Raw genomic sequence first — 18,543 nt, 5'->3', positions numbered from 1 at the left:
GGGTGCAACTACACTCAGGTTATGTTAAAGTAGGGAACAAGGGAAGGGATATTTATTTCAGTCAGAATTAGGGCTGTCCCGATTACAAATTTAAGTCGACGATGAATTGTCCCACAGATAATTGCGATTAACGATTGAGTTGTGTCTTTGGCGTTGAACAGAAAACGTTGAAACGGAATAACATTTCAATTTCTGTTCTGTGGTCAATTTCTGTTCCGTGGTTTTTAAGCTTCGTAATCACAAATTGCACTTGGCAGATATGACCAATAACTTAAATTAATTAATTACTGACATTTAATAATTTGTTATCTTCCCAAAAAATGTTTGCGATTATCTCAAATAATTGAGATTATGCAATAATTGTGACAGGCCTAGTCAGAATAGCTAATAGCTAGGAACTAATGGACGAATGAATGAATGAATAGTTTTTATTTCGGGGTTAAGCCATGTAAAAACATTAAAAACAAAACAATACAATACATAAAACAGTACTTGGACCAAAAAGGCTGAAGCAAAAGAAAATAAATGTCAACTTGCTTTTACTGCCAATTATGCCTAAGTAACTGTTGTTGCAGTATAGCATACATAATAGTTTGGAGGTAACTAAATTTGGATGAGCAAACATATGTTTCAGGTGCAACTTTAAATCACGGTGGAATTTTCGATCAATCATGAAAGCTCCTTCTGCAGCTGCTGGAACAGATGGTCCCCTGCGTTATAGATCTGAAAGCGGGTCAAAGGTCAAAATGTAGGACATGATACGAAGTCGGCTGAGATCACGTGGTCTCAGTGGTGGAAAATGTTTTACTTACGTAAAGGTATCGATCAGGGACGTGTGTAGAGAATGATAGAGAGGCAGGGGCTGAACTAGTGCCGCGTTGCGAGCTTGTATATCGACTATTTTTCAACAGTTAAAGCATTAAATAATAATTAGGCCTAAATGGGTAAATGTACTTTGTTACTTTACACCACTGCAGTGTTCATTTTGTTGACTAAGACTAAAAGACAACAAGATTTTGATATTTTGTCAATAAGATTAGACTAAAACGATTTCAGAAGACTAAGACAAAAGGTCTTTGCACACTGCTGCGTTTTTCGGGCCGAATATCGGAGTGAATTTCGGAGCGTGCAAATAAAAAAATCAACCTCACGTTATGTCAGTCACGTGTGCACACTGCCGCCCTTTTTGCGCACCACTCGGTCCCTTGCTCTCTCTATCTCTCTCTCTCTCTCCTTGCCCTGAAAAACGCATTTCGCAACGAAAAACGCAGCAGTGTGCAAAGACCTTAAAGGGGAAGACCACCCATTTTCAATATTGAACTATGTGAGTCATTAATATACCTTAGAGGAGTTGTGTGGAAATAAAAAAAAAGTTCCCCCTCTTCTGTGTTGCCTAGAACTGGAGGATTGATTTTGGGGTTTGTATTGTAAAGTACAATGTGTGATGTCATCAAGCAATACAAACCCCCCAAATCAATCCTCCAGTTCTAGGCAACACAGAAGAGGGGGACATTTTTTTTTTATTTCCACACAACTCCTCTAAGGTATATTAATGACATAGTTCAATATTGAAAATGGGTGGTCTTCCCCTTTAAGACTATTTTATGTGTTATTCAAAAGACTAAGACTAAGACGAACACTGGTGTAACTGTGCAATGAAATTAAAGCCAAATACATCTTAAATCTTTACATTAGAGAATGGCACTCATCTGTTCTTTTCAAATCGTGTTGGTTTTGCACAGACAGTAGAAGACAATGACTTGTTCAGAGAGTTGGTTATATGGTTATATTGGTTATATTTGGCCTAAAAGACGAAGACTAAAAGACTATGACTAATCCAAAAAGACTAAAACTAAGACTAAAATATTTTGATATTTATTCAACTAAGACTAGAGTAAAACCAGTAAGACTCCCTAATCGGGAGATAAGCGACCGTCAGGCGTGATTTTAGAGCTAAATGTGTAGGCGCAGTGTCCAAAAAAGTGTTTGAAAAAATCTGCCTGATGGTGGCGCTATATGGGAGAGATCCATGTTGATGACATGAGTGTAGACATACTGTGTAGCGATTGGCGTGATTTTAGGAAAAGATCTGTAGGAGCAGTGTCCAAAAAAAAATCGTCCTGATGGTGGCGCTATATGGGACAGATCCATGGTGATGACATGCGTGTAGAGATACTGTGTCCTGATTCGCGTGATTTTAGGGCAACATCTGTAGGAGCAGTGTCCAAAAATGTGTTTTGCAAGAAGCGGCCTCATGGTGGCGCTAGAAGAGGGGCATGTGAGAATTGATGGGTTGAGGTTGTGGTTTGGCAGGCAAGGAGTGTGTGTGCAAAATTTGGCAACGGTTGCGGAGATATGAGCAGGGCAAAAGTGTGATGTGTGACAGACTGACAGACTGACTGACAGCCGGTGGAGGTTTTGATAGTAACTGCGACCTCACGGTCGCAACAATTTCAGAAGACTAAGACAGGAGACTAAATGGTGTGTTATTCAAAAGACTAAGACTAAATCAAAATCTGCTGAAAGAATGAACAGTGCGCTGCATGCTCTGACCTGGTGCCCTCAGCTTGGCCTGGTTGGAGGAGCGGGCCAGCGGCAGGCTCTGGCGGAGCCGGTTCATCCTGTTGAAGCCCAGGGGGACGTCGGCCTCCGACATGGTCTCCAGGTTCTCGGCCGACGCGAAGGAAACCCTGCTGGCCTGGTCAGCTAGAGCCGGCTGCGTGGGGCTGGCGCGGGTCGCGCGTGGCGTGCGAGCCTGGAGGGGGAGCCAAAAACAATGAGAGAGACACGGTCAGGTACAGCAGTTGAGGAAATGCATTTTGTATAACACGGTTCCATGAGAATTTGGCCAATGTTTAATTTGTCATTTTAGAGGTATTAAAAAGTCCTTAAATTGTCACTTTAGAAATGTGCAGATACCCTCTATTCACTTAAACTTTATGTTGGTTTGTTTACAGTTGAGTGAGAAAACAGTGTTAGCACATTAAGTTAATCATCTCGGGGACCCCCCAAAATCATTAGGGGACCCCCCTGGGGGTCCCGACCCACAGGTTGAGAACCACTGAGGTACAGCACACGGATGAAGACGAGGAAAGACAAGTCTTCCCGGGTTGGCAGAGGGAGTGCAGCGCCCTCGAAAATGAAAAAAGTAGAGAGTAGAAAAACTAAAAGAAACGGGCCAGGAATTATCACCTGGGTGTTCATTTAATTCTGAGACTAATGGAAGCAAATGGACCCTGACATTTGACACATTTGATTCCATTTGTACACACTCAGGGGTAGAGGTAATAGAGAGAGAGATGTGTAGAAAAGGGCCTTCGGGAGCGATCAAGCGAGAGCCAAAGTACAGACTGCAAAAGAAGGATTTTAGAACAAGAGCGCTGCAAAGTAGCCTAACTCACTCAAACTCCTCGATCACCACAAAACGACACGCTGAGTCCCAACATTAGACTGCTGCGTACGAAACGCAAACTGCCTAGACATAAAGCCAGGGGCGTCAATTGGGTATGGCAAGGGTATGCAGCTGCCATAACCTGGGTCCAGGGGGGGAAATAAAAGTTACTTTTAAATATAAATCCACAAATGTGGTTATTATGTTGTTAAATCACAGTAAAATAACTACAAATGCAAAATTCCACAACATGGTCACTTTAACAAGGTATTATAATTATATTCTCCACACTTTTATTCTCCCCATCATGACAAAATGGTATATTCCCAGGTTCCGCAGGTCAGCTGCACAGGTGCAATGCATTATTGTTAATTGTGGCACGTTTACTAACATGCCAAGTTTAGCTGCACTTGAACAACCGTTCCAGGCTGCCATATCCAGCCCAAGAAACCGTAGAAACTAGGGGAAAAAATAAAATGTACTTCTTTTCAAATAAATGTATCATGTCTGTTGCTAGGGTATGGCAACATGACTGGTGTCTTGCATGCGCGTGCATGCAAGACACCAGTCATGTTGCCATACCTTAGCTTTTCTGAACTGACGCCACTGCATAAAATGACCTGCTTCAAAACAGCAGACTACACAAGGCGGAGGCAAAACAACAGCCCTAAGGTTGACTTCCCACTATAGTCCAGCTGCTTTAATCATGACAGACAGCCCACCGCCAAAGTTGTTTACGAACCCAAAAGGTGTACGAAGCCCAAAAGACGTATTCTGAGCACACGACAGCGATATATGCGCGGCGGGGGTGCCGAACCGTACGATACACAGATGCTGTTGTTCTGTTAAAAAGAAAAGAAAAAAAAAGCACTGGGAAATGCCGAGGCCCCAAGACGACAAAAAAGCAAGCTGGCTTCACTAGTTCAACAAAGAGCGGCATCATCCGAGGCACTGCGGCAGAATGCTAATAGCCGCCAACACCGCCGCCAGACACCGGCCCCTGACGGACTCGCTCGCGACGCTCAGTGACCACGGATATTTCACCTGTCCAATTTGAGCCGCGAGGGACCGCGAGTTGTGAAGAACCTCTCATTACGGCGCTAACAGGAGCCCCTGGAACAGGCTGCTTTTTTAACCCATTCAGAACGGGAACAGAGTATTGAGTATTAGTATTTTATGCTTTAACTATTGAAAAATAGCAGATATACAAGCTCACAGCGCGGCTGCGAGCTTGTAGATCTGCTATTTTGAAAAATCATGAACATTTTGACCCGATTCTATAAGTGACTTTTGAATCCTTCAAAGATTTTTTGAAAAACCTATGTTTCTATGTCAGCAATCTGGCTAGCCATCGTCAAATAAACGATCACTTAACTGGAGCTCAGTTAGTCTGTTCTTGAGGAGACTACCATGTCAGTGGTTCTCAAACATTTTCATGTGAAGGACCCCCAAAATGATATGTATTTGGCCAAGGACCCGCATCTCAAAATATTTAGTTCCAGGGACCCCCCCCCCCCCCCCCCCCAGAAGCAAAATTTGAGTTACAAACATTCGCTTTAAAAAAGACATAATTATATTCAAAGATTTTCACACATTTTCACGACTTTTCAAAAATAGCAGATCTACAAGCTTGCTTTCAATAGTTAAAGCATTCAATAATCCTAGGCTCTAAATGGGTTAATGAATCCTCACTGACAGACATTTTCCAGTCCAGAAACTACAGTAATGAGCTCCCACAGTGCCGTGTGTGTGAGCTCGCGGTATAGACTCTTGATACACATCTGTGGGCTCAGCCTGCCGGCCGCGTTGACGCTGCGAGGCTATCTGGGATTTGTTGCCGCCGCAACAACCGCACAACCTGACAGAATGCAGGTAAGTACGGGCAATTCTCGCTATTTCTACGTGTCATTATTTCGACTAAGGGTTAGTAGGGTTAGGTTTTAGGGTTAGGTTTAGGCATAGTTTTACTGAGGTTTGGGGAAGGGTTTGGGTTAGGTTTAGGCATAGTGGTAAACATTCACCAGGTTAGCATTCACCATCATCGGCAGGTTAGCATTTCACCAGGTTAGCTGCGTCGAACAAAATGGAACGTCGAAAAAATGGAACGTCGAAAAAAATTTATGTCGCAATATCGACACGCTTCCGGTAAGTACTGCATGGTACTTGGCCATGCATATTGTATGCGTGCCTTATTGCATTCTGTCAGGTAAGTAGGCCCACTAGATGGCGTACCTGAATGTACACCATACCTTCGTGTTAAAGGAGAATTCCGGACAAGCCGTTTTATTACATTAATCTGACGTTATGATATCCCACAACGACTGGTACCGTTTTCTTGTTTTTTCTCCGGCCGCGAGCAGTGGGATTTTACGCTAAATCGCTTATTTCTATCGCTCGACAATGGGGCTGTTAAGTCTGACATCATTTTGTAGGAGGAGAATTTTTGGGGGCCCGTGAATCTTTTCACTATTTTTACTATTTACTAATCTTTCTTCTCTTTGCTGTTGAAAGGAAAGTGGTAGAATTATACTTTAGTCGTTATTTTTGTCTCGGATCTGTTGAAATAGCGAGGAACAGATATTGACAATAAATCTGCTTGGAGGTCTGACTACAAAATGATGTCACAGCTTAAAAGCTCCATTCCTTTTTCTTGTTTACATCTCTACTTCATAATGGCGGAGATGTCTCCAAAGGGTTTTGCCAACAATGGGCTGCCGTAAAAAGGCGAACGGCCACCAGATCCCACTCAGAGTTGCCACTTTTCTTTTCTTTCTCGTTTCTACGACAATGGATGGAAGGAATAACTTCTTACCGTTGTCGGATTACGGTAAGAAAAGCACAGTGTAAAAAAGACTCATGCACATACACACAACGACCTTCGAATGTATACATGTGCGTATACTGCAGGGTTCCCACACGGTGCGAGGCGTTGTGTGCTTGTAGATCTGCTGTTTTCATTACTTTTGTGCGACGGTCTCGTATGATGAAGCAGGGCTTTACTTTGTGAAAGAACGTACACATTTTTAGATACATTTTGATGCGCTCTACCAAGGGCTGATGTTTGATAAGTTTGGATTTGAAGCAAGTTTCCATGTACAGACCAAAAGAACAACCTATTTCAAAGATGACAACTGATTTACTTGTTTCGTGAATGAAAATAATATCTAGAGCATTTGGAATATTACAATTTTGAGGTTTCCAGCCACCCAACAACGACGATATACTAGTGTTGTTGCTGCTCTTATACCACCATTATTACTGGGAGTTGGTGGGGGCCAGACAGTAGCACCCGGCGGGCCGCAAATGGCCCGCGGGCCGCCTATTGGGGAACCCTGGTATACTGTACGTGTGCACACGCACACAAAGCCAATCCGCTCGGCCAGGTGATGTTGTTTTTGCGCTTGGAACCCTCTGCAGAAATAAAAGCGTTTCCGGGCAAACATGCGCATTACACGCCAACAACGGCGCGCACACATCTGTCAACACTGGGACCAGGGGGCCGGACAGATTGTGTGTGTGTGTGCGTGAGTGTGCTTCTCATTTTGTTTGCAGGGTGCGTGTGGCCTCAGCGTTTTGTTGATAAGCCAGAAACGCCACATTTGTACCTGCACCACCCCAAGCGTCAAGCTGTTCACGGGATAAGATGTTGGCACGAATTGTAAAGTTTGTGTTTAGTCAACTGTGTTGGGGGGGGGGGGGGGGGGGGGGGGGGGGGTGGGGGATGAATAGAGGAGCTGAAGAGGTTCGGAAAACCAGAAATGAAATACGCAGGGGGAGAGAAAGCGAGAGAGAAAGTCTGTGAAGAGGCTCACGGAGGCTAAAGGCTAATTAACCCATTTAGGCATAGAATTATTGAATGCTTTAACCAGTGAAAAATAGCAGATATACAAGCTCACAGCGCGGCACCGAGTGCCGCGCTGCGAGCTTGTAGATCTGCTATTTTTGAAAAAAGTTGTGAAAATATGTGAAAATCTTTGAATATATGTATTTTCAAAGCGAACGTTTGTAACTCAAATTTTGCTTCTGGGTGGTCCCTGGAACTACATATTTTGAGATGGGGGTCCGTGGCCAAATACATATCATTTGGGGGGTCCTTCACATGAAAAGGTTGAGAACCACTGACATAGTAGTCTCTCAAGAACAGACTAACTGAGCTCCAGTTAAGTGAAAAGTACCTTTTCTTTGACGATGGCTGGCCAGATTGCTGACAAAACCTTAGAAGGATTCAAAAGACTCAAGGATTCAAAATTCTAATTTTCACGATTTTTCAAAAAATAGCAGATCTACAAGCTCGCAGCGCGGCACTCGGTGCCGCGCTGTGAGCTTGTATATCTGCTATTTTTCAATAGTTAAAGCATAAAATAATGATACACAAAATGTGTACCCGTTCTAAATGGGTTAATAAGGCCGCCTCGCATGGCAAAAATGATGTACGTTCGTGACCGACACGTCAGGCGGACACCGCTTCTAATTAGTGTTTCTAATTAGTACCCTTTGTTCCGGTGAATGGGAATCTTAAGCTGCGGTGACATTCTAGACAACTGTGCTCTTCCAAACGTGTGGGGGCGGAAAGCCGCTTTGTTTTCTGAATGACCGATATTTCTTTCTCGGCAGGCAGCGACTGCAGAGGGCCGTCATCTCTTCAGGTGCGCACAGGACGAGAGAGGACAAGCATGGCTGACCCCTAACCATTGTTGTTTTTATCCTATGCAGTCTGTACATTTGTGCCCGCGACATTTTCACTGCCACACACTGTCCAGTGAACCTCCGTCAATTGGGTATGGCAGGGGTATGCAGCTGCCATACCCTGGGTCCAGGGGGGAAAATAAAAGTAACTTTTAAATATAAATCCATGAATGTCTCTTTGTCTATCTGTTCTAGTTATTATGTCGTTAAATTACAGTAAAAATAACTACAAATGCAAAATGTAACAAAATGGTCACGTTTACTAACATGCCAAGTTTAGCTGCACTTGAACGACCGTTCCAGGCTGCCATATCCAGCCCAAGAAACCGTAGAAACGGGGGAGAAAAATAGAATGTACTTCTTAAAATAAATGTATCATGCCTGCTGCTAATTAAGGTATGGCAACATGACTGGTGTCTTGCACGCGCGAGACAGCAGTCATGCTGCCATACCTTAGCCGTTTCTGAACTGACGCCACTGCTCCCCGGTGTACACCTATACAAATGCACACATTTTCACGACTTTTTCAAAAATAGCAGATCTACAAGCTCGCAGCGCGGCACTCGGTGCCGCGCTGTGAGCTTGTATACCTGCTATTTTTCACTGGTTAAAGCATTCAATAATAGTGTGTGTGTGTGTGTGTGTGTGTGTGTGTGTGTGTGTGTGTGTGTGTGTGTGTGTGTGTGTGTGTGTGTGTGTGCGCGCGGGGACGTGCAGAGAATGTTATTTCATCCTCCCCAAAAGGCATATGGCCGTCACCGGTGGTGGAAAAAAGTACTCACATTTTAAGTATAAATACTGCAATGTAGAAATACTCTGTTAGGACAGTGGTTCTTCTCAACCTTTTCAGGCCGCGACCCACCAAAAAATAATATTTTAACTGGAGACCCCCCACCCTGACACAAGCACTAGAGTTGCGGATCTACATTTTGTATAACACGGTTCTGTTGTGAAAATAGACGATCTACATGCTCACAACGCCTCGAGGTTGCTAGGGCTCCACCAAAAAGACGGCGTCGGACGGCGTCAAAAAATGAAACGGGGGCGAATTTGAGCGGCCGACGTTGACGTCGACGTCGGCGGTGGAGCACCCTTCATTAATTAAAACGGGAGCGGGCGGCGTTGATGCGACGCTCGATGCGCCCGTTGGAGCCGGGACCGCTGAATTGCCCCCCCCCCCCAACATTGTTTGCAGCTGTGAACTTTTTATTGTATTATTCGTTCAACAAAGTGTTAACAGCCCAATGATTCTGGTTCTCCATCAATTTAATAAATAAAAGACAAATAAAAGAAAGTTGCTGGAACACGAAAGACACCGACAACCAACAAGTTCTTTGGAATGCAGCCCAGGTTGTTCTCTGTTTCTGGATGGCGTCCAAGGTTATATTATGTTAACACATTTAGAACGGGTACACATTTTGTGTTTCATTATTTTATGCTTTAACTATTGAAAAATAGCAGATATACAAGCTCACAGCGCGGCACCGAGTGCCGCGCTGCGAGCTTGTAGATCTGCTATTTTTGAAAAATCATGAAAATTTGAATTTTGACCCGATTCTATAAGTGTCTTTTGAATCCTTCTAAGATTTTTGGAAAAAACCTGTTTCTATGTCAGCAATCTGGCCAGCCATCGTCAAAGAAAAGGTCCTTTTCACTTAACTCGAGCTCAGTTGGTCTGTTCTTGAGAGACTACTATGTCAGTGGTTCTCAAACTTTTTCATGTGAGGGACCCCCAAAATGATATTTATTTGGCCACGGACCCCCATTTCAAAATATCTAGTTCCAGGGACCACCCAGAAGCAAAATCTGAGTTACAAACGTTCGCTTTGAAAATACATATATTCAAAGATTTGCACATATTTTCACGACTTTTTCAAAAAAATAGCAGATCTACAAGCTCGCAGCGCGGCACTCGGTGCCGCGCTGTGAGCTTGTATATCTGCTATTTTTCACTGGTTAAACCGGTCAATAATTTTAGGCCTAAATGGGTTAATATTTGTTACAGAGCAATGCCAGTGTTAAAACAAGTGACCAATCATGGAGGAAAGGCTGATCACACGCCTTCTGATGAATAGATGCTCTGCCAGAGTCAGTGGATGAGTGGAATTAAAAATGGGCATTTCTTTTTTGTCTTTGTGAATCTTTGAAAAAGAAAACACATTTCTTTGCCAACATTTATCCTCAACGAACAATGCCTGTTTTGCGAGAAACTACCCAGAGAATAAGAAGACCCTATTTGAGCTAAACTGCATTGCCAAGAACTGTTTACATTTGAGTGTTCCGCCTACATTAACCTTTAATAACGTCAACAGAATGTCACGGTCATCAATCTAACTTGTCTAATACCCAGCCTTTTCAAGGGGTCGTTTTATTTGTACTATTTAGAACTTTAAAGCATGTGTTTCTCAATCTTTTACATTTCAAAGTCTCCCCTTAACTCTGACAGTGTACAAATGGAACCAAATGGACCTGTTTGGCTATTTGAAAATAGCCCAACTACTACAAGCTCACGTCGCGAAGCAACACACTGTGAGCTTGTAGATCTGCTATTTTCAGACGATTTGTATGCATTTGAAAACGTGTGAAATGGGACATTCTGCAATGCATAATGAGTACTTTCTAATTTTGGTTCTTTAATTAACCCATTCAGAACGGGTACACATTATTGCGTATCATTATTTTATGCTTTAACTATTGAAAAATACCAGATCTACAAGCTCACAGCGCGGCACAGAGTGCCGCGCTGCGAGTTTGTATATCTGCTATTTTTGAAAAATCGTGTAAATTTGAATTTTGACCCGATTCTGGCCAGCCATCGTCAAAGAAAAGGTCCTTTTCACTTAACTGGAGCTCAGTTAGTCTGTTCTTGAGAGACTACTATGTCAGTGGTTCTCAAACCTTTTCATGTGAAGGACCCCCAAAATTATATGTATTTGTCCACAGACACCCATCTCAAAATATTTAGTTCCAGGGACCACCCAGAAGCAAAATTTGAGTTAAAAAACGTTCGCTTTGAAAATACATATATTCAAAAATGTGCACACATTTTCACGACTTTTTCCAAAAAAGGCAGATCTACTAGCTCGCAGCGCGGCACTTGGTGCCGCGCTGTGAGCTTGTATATCTGCAATCTTTCCACTGGTTAAGTACATTTTGATGCCAATACTTTTGTACTTTTACTCATGTGTCACGCCACACTTCTATTCTACCTATGAGGGCGGATTCTGTCAATGCATTACAATGGGAATGGAGTGGTTTGCTGCCATTTGCGGATTTCTGAAAAAAAAAGAACAAGAAAAAAAACGCTCCATTCCCATTGAAATGCATTGGGAGAATCTGCCCTCATAGGTAGAATAGAAGTGCAGTGTGACCGTGCCCTAACACAGTGGTTCTCAACCTGTGGGTCGGGACCCAAAAATAATTTGGGTCCCGACCCACAGGTTGAGAACCACTGTCATCCACTGACTCTGGCAGAGTATCTATTCATCAGAAGGCTCGTGATCAGCCTTTCTTCCATGATTGGTCACTTGTTTTAAAACTGGCATCCAAAAACAGAGAACACCTGGGCTTCATTCCAAAAAATACGGCCCCATTATTTTCAATTAACTAATCCACACCGGCGGCGTCAGACGCGCGCAGCCGCGGGTCTGCCGCCTCGCCTGCCGCGCCGTTACATGTTCTCCCATGGTTCTCCCCACATGGGGAAATGGATGTGCTGTGTGGCAGCGCGCCGCATCCAGTTGGGGTTACCTCGCGGCACTTCACGTGCGTCGATACCGCGACGCGACGCCATAAAAAAACAAAAACGAACTAAAAAAGCAAGTGATACTGATATTTATTCATCAAAGGGAAAATCTGAAGTTTCTCGGTTCAAGCGCTGGGCACAACAGCTGTACCAAAGTACAGTATACAGTAAAGTAAACAGAATGACAGCTTCTGGAGCGTTATGTAAGCAACAAAGCACAACTGGCACACATACTTTCCATTTTAGTTTTACTGCAGCTAAATCCACATGCACCTGAAAAGGTTCCGTTTCAGTTCCCATAAATATACCAAGTTTAATGTTTCATGAGAATTATTACCCAAATCTTCTGTAGCCTACATCACCCTTTAGAAAAGGGGTTCTCAAACATTTTCATGTCAAGGACCCCCAAATTGATACATAATTAGGCCACGGACCCCCATTTGAAAATATGTTATGCCAGGGACCCCATAAGAGATTGTCGTTACTCTTTAGAACAGAATTCTACCGCGGTAAAGTCTATGTGGAAATGAACGGGACATTTTTTAGTGGCACCAGTAAAACCACGCCCACTGCGAGGCTCTATAGCAGCATTGTGTTAATTGTCTGAAGTGAAACGCTATATCCACTCGTCCACGAGAGGCTCTTAAAGGAAACTAAATCAGAAGGAGAAACGTTTCTACTCAGCCTACATCCTCAGGGATCCCTTCCAGACTCTGTTTGAAAAAAATATATACCGTATTTTCCGGACTATAAGGCGCACTTAAAAGCCTTTAATTTTCTCAAAAAACTACAGTGCGCCTTATAGTCCAGTGCGCCTTATATATGGATCATTCATTGACATTGACATTCCCTTTAGCACAGCTCCATCTTTTGGATGCATAACGCAACGGTAGCGTCTATTATGTGCGCCTTATAGTCAGGTGCGCCTTATATATGAAAACAGTTTGAAAATAGATCATTCATTGACAGTGCGCCTTATAGTCAGGTGCGCCTTATAGTCCAGAAAATACTGTAATAAAAAAGAAACAATAAGCAGCAGGCCGCCCAGTTACAGATCCGTAACACAGAGGAACCGTGTTTGCTATTTCATGCGTGGGCATTTTTGTCTGCCTGCTGACTTCTCTTTCATTAACCCATTTAGGCCCGGGATTATTGAATGCTTTAACTATTGAAAAACAGCAGATATACAAGCTCACAGCGCGGCACCGAGTGCCGCGCTGCGAGCTTGTAGATCTGCTATTTTTGAAAAATCTTGAACATTTTGACCCGATTCTATAAGTGTCTTCTAAATAAAGGTTTTTTTGAAAACCTATGTTAGTGGTGGTCAAACCTTTTCCTGTCAATGACCCCCAAAATGATATGTATTTGGCCACGGACCCCCATCTCAAAATATTTCGTTCCAGGGACCCATAAAAGCAAGATTTGAGTTACAACTGTTTGCTTTAAAAATACATATATTTTCACGATGTTTCAAAATAGCAGATCTACAAGCTCACGCCGCACTGTGAGCTTGTATATCTGCTATTTTTTATAATAGCTAAAGTAGAAAATAATTCCTGGACTTAATGGCTTAATTCGAGTGGTTGAATCTGTGAGTGTCAACTTTGACTCAGTGGGATTCCCTTCTCTTTGGGGCCCTAGCTCTTACATAACCATTTAATTGTTTTTATAACATTAGATATGCGAGGACTCTCCGTCGGATAAGTCACTGGCTGGAAGGCTTGGGTAAAAATGCATCTTGGTGTCAGGAGAAAACCTTAGAAGACCTCTCCTCGGGAACGGCACCAATTCACCCTTTGTCAAGTCCCACCCCATGTCGCTCTGTTACAAGGTGGGACAAAAAAAGCCAGGGAAGACTTTTTTTTCCCATTCACTTCCATTATAAAAACAAGATTTTTCATAGCCTCATTATTGCTATTTAAAGTACCAAAAGAAAAACATTTACGTGATATTAATAAAAAAAAGGAACAAAAAAGTACAGTTACATTGCAAAACAGGGGTTTTAATTAGTGTAATCCTCTGAAACAGGCAGAGGGCAGTGAAAGAGAGAGAGAGAGCAATGCATCTTGGGTGACTCGCACTGACCAGGAAATTGTGGAACTATAGGCTCGCTCTCAACATAAAATGTATTTTAATTGTAATTCTGCCCATTTAAAATATATGTACCCAATCGAATATCTTAGTTACATCGATATCGTTCATGTGAACTAGTTTGTTGTAGCTTATTCATTATGATTATCGAAATCGCTATGACCGCGCAGCGCCGTACTGCGCCGCGGCCGAATGAAAGGACTTTGTCCCACTGCATAACTCCGCCACCCGGTAGCAAAAGTGAATGATTTTTCTGGTTGGCCAGTCAGGGACCAATCAGAAGGCTGACAAAGGGTGAATTAGACCCAACTCATCAAAGAAACTACGGCAGTCACGTTAATGTCTAGGGCGATTAATATCAGTCCAAACTGCCAGTGCACAAGAGTGAAGTCCGACATTTTGTAGCACAAGTAATATCTTTGAAATATGAAAACATCATAAGGCAGTTAGTCAGGTACTCGGAGGAAGTCAGGAAGCGCTTTCGGCAGCTGGATAGGGGAGAGGAGCCCAGCCGTGAATATGGGAGATTCATCACAGCGAATGAGGAGGCGACCAGACTGTGCGTGCCAGTGCTGAACAGAGTAAGAGCACCACCACGGTCCAGACACCCGAAGGTTGTAGCAGCACGAGGCAGGATGGAGGAAGCACGACTCAACTTTGAGCGTGAACCAACAGAGGAGGGTCGCGAGACACTGAACGAGGCCAAACAGTCTCTCTTCAGCACCTACGACGCCATCAAAGGGGAAGAAGTGATGGAAAGTGTGCGAAGAGTGCAGGCAGCGCAAGGTGAAAGGCAATACGGGGAGGCCTGGAAGGTAATAAATGAGATGACAGGGCGGAAGAGGGCCAAGGAGGGCCAGGTGGAGGGACACAGTCCAGAGGAGAGGGTGGCAACATGGTTCGACCACTTCCAGAGGCTCCTGGGAACATCAGTGGAAGAGGGAGAGGAGGAAAATATACCGACAGTCCTCCAGGGCCTGAACATCGACGATGGACCCTTCACAATCAGCGAGCTCGCCAGGGCAAAATCCACCCTAAGAGAGGGAAAGAGTGCTGGGCCGGATGGCATACCCCCAGAGGTCTTGAAGAACTGCGACCTAGACAACCTCATCCTAGACTTTTGCAACAATGCTCTACAGCACAACAAGCAACCTGAAATATGGTCTCTGTCTAATATCATCCCGGTGCCTAAAGCTGGAGACCTCTCAAAGCCAGACAACTACAGAGGCATCAGCCTGACATGTATCACTGCTAAGGTCTTCAACCGAATGATACTGAACAGGATACGGCATGCCATCGACCCTCACCTGAGAGAGAACCAAAATGGTTTTCGAGAGGAGAGAACAACCGTAGCACAGATCCTGGCATTAAGGAGATTAATAGAGGAGGTGAAAAAGAACAACCTAGCAGCTGTACTGTGCTTCATTGACTTCAAAAAGGCTTTTGATTCTATCCACAGAAGCAAGATGGTGAAGATCCTTGAGGCCTACAATGTCCCTCCCAACATTCTCCGGGCTATCGAGACCATGTACGCAAAAACAAGGGCCAAAGTGGTGACCCCAGATGGCAGCAGTGAGGTGTTTGACATCCGAGCTGGGGTAATGCAAGGAGACACCCTAGCCCCCTACCTCTTCATCATAGTTCTAGATTATGCGCTCAGGAAAGCCATAGGGGGACGGGAACAAGAGCTTGGCTTCACGCTAACACCAAGGAGGTCAAGACGGCATCCCGCAGTAGTTCTGACAGACCTGGACTATGCGGACGACATCAGCCTGCTCTCCGACAGCATGGAACAAGCACAAGAACTCCTGAACAGGGTGGAGATAGAGTGTGCCAAAGTTGGTCTCAGGCTAAACGCTAAGAAAACTGAGGTTATCACCTATAACCTACCTGATCACTCACCTCTGACAACAACAGAAGGAGCTGTGTTGAAGGAAGTCAAGGACTTCAAGTACCTGGGCGCATGGGTCGACTCAACTGAGAAAGACCTTAAAGTAAGGAAGGCACTCGCTTGGAGGGCCCTGAACGGCATGAACAGTGTATGGAACTCTAACCTCCCCCGCCAAATCAAACTTAGCTTCTTCTTTGCAACGGTGGAGTCTGTTCTCCTCTATGGCAGTGAATGCTGGACCCTGAAGCCAACCCTGCAGAAGTCTCTAGACGGGTGCTACACTAGAATGTTGCGTGCAGTACTCAACATCAACAGGAGTGCACATGTTACAAACGAGAGCCTGTATGAGGGAATACCAAAGGTAAGCGAGAAAATTGCCACCAGAAGAATGAGACTAGCAGGACACTGCCAAAGACACCAGGAGCTTCCAGCCAGCAAATTGGTACTGTGGGAGCCAACACACGGGCACCGGCCGCGAGGACGTCCCACAAAAACATACGTGGACATACTCAAGGAAGACGTAGGGACACAGAACACCAATGAGCTGGCCAGATGTATGGAGAACCGAGATGACTGGAAACAACGATGGAGGGCTCGTCTGAGGACGACCTAGATAATGCCTCCCTTGCTAGTTTCAATCATGTTTCCCCTTACCTCTACTTCAGGCATCTTGTCTTAAAATACCCGTCTTTCCCCCACTTTTACTGAGCTGGAATGGCTTTTGCCATAAGTATCAGGGCATGTTATTATCAACTATGCTTTAATCCCTACAGGGGCGTCACAAGGGGGGCAAAGTGGGACTGAGTTACTAGGGCCCAAGGTGGAGGGGCCTGGAATTATTTTATACTTTAGCTATTGAAAAATAGCAGATATAGCGCGGCACCGAGAGTATGTATTTTTTAAGCAAACATTTACAACTCAAATTTTGCTTCTGGTGTGGTTCTTGGAACTAAATATGGGGATGGAGGTCCATGGCCAAATCCATATCATTTTGGGGGTCCTTCACATGAAAAGGATTGAGCACCACTGACATAGAAACATAGGTTTAAAATTATATATATATATATATATATATATATATATATATATATATATATATATATATATTCAAAGACAAAATAGCAGATTTACAAGCTCAGGCGCTGTCAGCTTGAATATTATTATAATAGTTAAAGCACAAAATGAGAGTGAATCCTTGTACCCAGGGCCCAGAATTTGGAGCGACACCCCCTGAATCCCTAAACCAAACAGCAGTGCACATCGCTCTCTCTGTCAAAATCTCTTGCACGGCTCTTGCGCGCCGATTGGCTGGCAGGACAGATCCACGTTTTAACCAGCCAATGAACAGGAGGTTGTTTTTTGATCGACAAGACAGCTGTGCACAGCTGTGCCAAGCCTCCCGACTGTCCCGTCCTACGTGGACATTCTCCCACCAAAGTCAAGGCCTTCCATTCCATTGAGAAGAACATAACGTCGTTGTCGGGTGGAAACCTTGTATGTCCAAGACCGTTCGTTCATCATTTCATTTAAAAAAATGAACTAAACTAGTGAAAACAGCAGATCTACAAGCACACAACGCCTCACACCGCGAGGCGTTGTGTGCTTGTAGATCGGCTGTTTTCACTACTTTTGTGCGACAGCCTTGTATGATGAAGCAGGGCTTTACTTACAAACTTGAAACTTGGAGATAAGAGGTTTCTACCCGACAGTGACGATAAACTCTCCCAAGATTTTCAGAATGCATCATTGGGGTGAGAAAAACTAAAGCAAAAAACTATTTTAAATACCAATATTGAATTGATATTTCATGTTACATACAGTAGTAGTGGGTTTAAACCTTTTTCATATCAAGGACCATTATTTATTCAGCATATTTGAGCCTCGGACGACCATTTGATGAGATTTAGCCTCTCAGACCCAGATCTATAAAGGTCGGTTGGTTACCAACTCTCCATCATTTAGCTGGGGACCACCTGGAACCCATCAGGGACCACTGGTGGTCCCCGGACCACTGGTTGAAAGCCACTGTGTTATAGCGCAAAGGGTAGGCCTAGAAGTAAGTAATTTACCATGAGAGGGAGTGGGTTGTTGGCTGATTTACCACTGTTTCAGGGTTATGCGGTAAATTGCTTCTCTACCACTTCTACCAAATAAATGAAAGAAAACACAGTTGTAACTTGCAACATCTTGGAAATGTTAAAACTGCAACACAACAGTGGTCGGGGTCCATGAGCCAGCTCAAGGTTGTTGACTGATTTACCACTGTTTTAAGCCAATCAGAATCCAGTATCTGAACATGTGACCACAAAAAGTGGTAGAATACTTTGTATTACTGTCTAGAACCAGGGGCTTTGCTGTGAGATCAGGTTCAAGGAGTACCCTCTGAAAGCAAAGGCCCGTGGAAGTAGTGACAGGACACAGATGGCATTCATTTGGGAGCTGTCCAGCGAGTCGTGTGCTGTTACCCACTGAACATCAACACCAGGGACGTGCTGGCCATTGGGAAAAGTGGGACAACTCCCGAACGGCCGGTTCATTCCCGGCCGGTCCAGGCCGGCCATTAGTGAAAAAATGTAAATACATGTTCCATTTTGGGGGCTGGGCGGCCAACAAAGTAAATCGTCACTGTCGGGCAGAAACCTCGTATCTCCAAGTTTCAAATTTGTACATTTTTTCGCAAAGCAAAGCCCTGCTTCATCATACAAGGCCATTGCACAAAAGTAGTGAAAACAGCAGATC

At 44.0% G+C, this 18,543-nt stretch overlaps 1 protein-coding gene across 1 annotated transcript in view; it reads right to left on the bottom strand.

Annotated features, from left to right (window-relative positions):
- LOC308303657 (SRC kinase signaling inhibitor 1-like) overlaps positions 1 to 18,543 on the bottom strand; it is a gene marked incomplete at its 3' end in the record, with an annotated part of 158,834 nt that overhangs the window by 98,285 nt on the left and 42,006 nt on the right. The window contains exon 4 of the mRNA XM_080748102.1: positions 2,554 to 2,755. Coding sequence (XP_080604228.1) covers positions 2,554 to 2,755 — 202 coding nt within the window. The remainder of the gene's footprint in view (positions 1 to 2,553; positions 2,756 to 18,543) is intronic.

Source organism: Nannobrachium achirus (assembly GCF_963921795.1).
Source record: "Nannobrachium achirus genome assembly, chromosome: 18".
NCBI classification, from domain to species: Eukaryota; Metazoa; Chordata; class Actinopteri; order Myctophiformes; family Myctophidae; genus Nannobrachium; species Nannobrachium achirus.
This window is presented reverse-complemented; position numbering and strand designations above follow the sequence as displayed.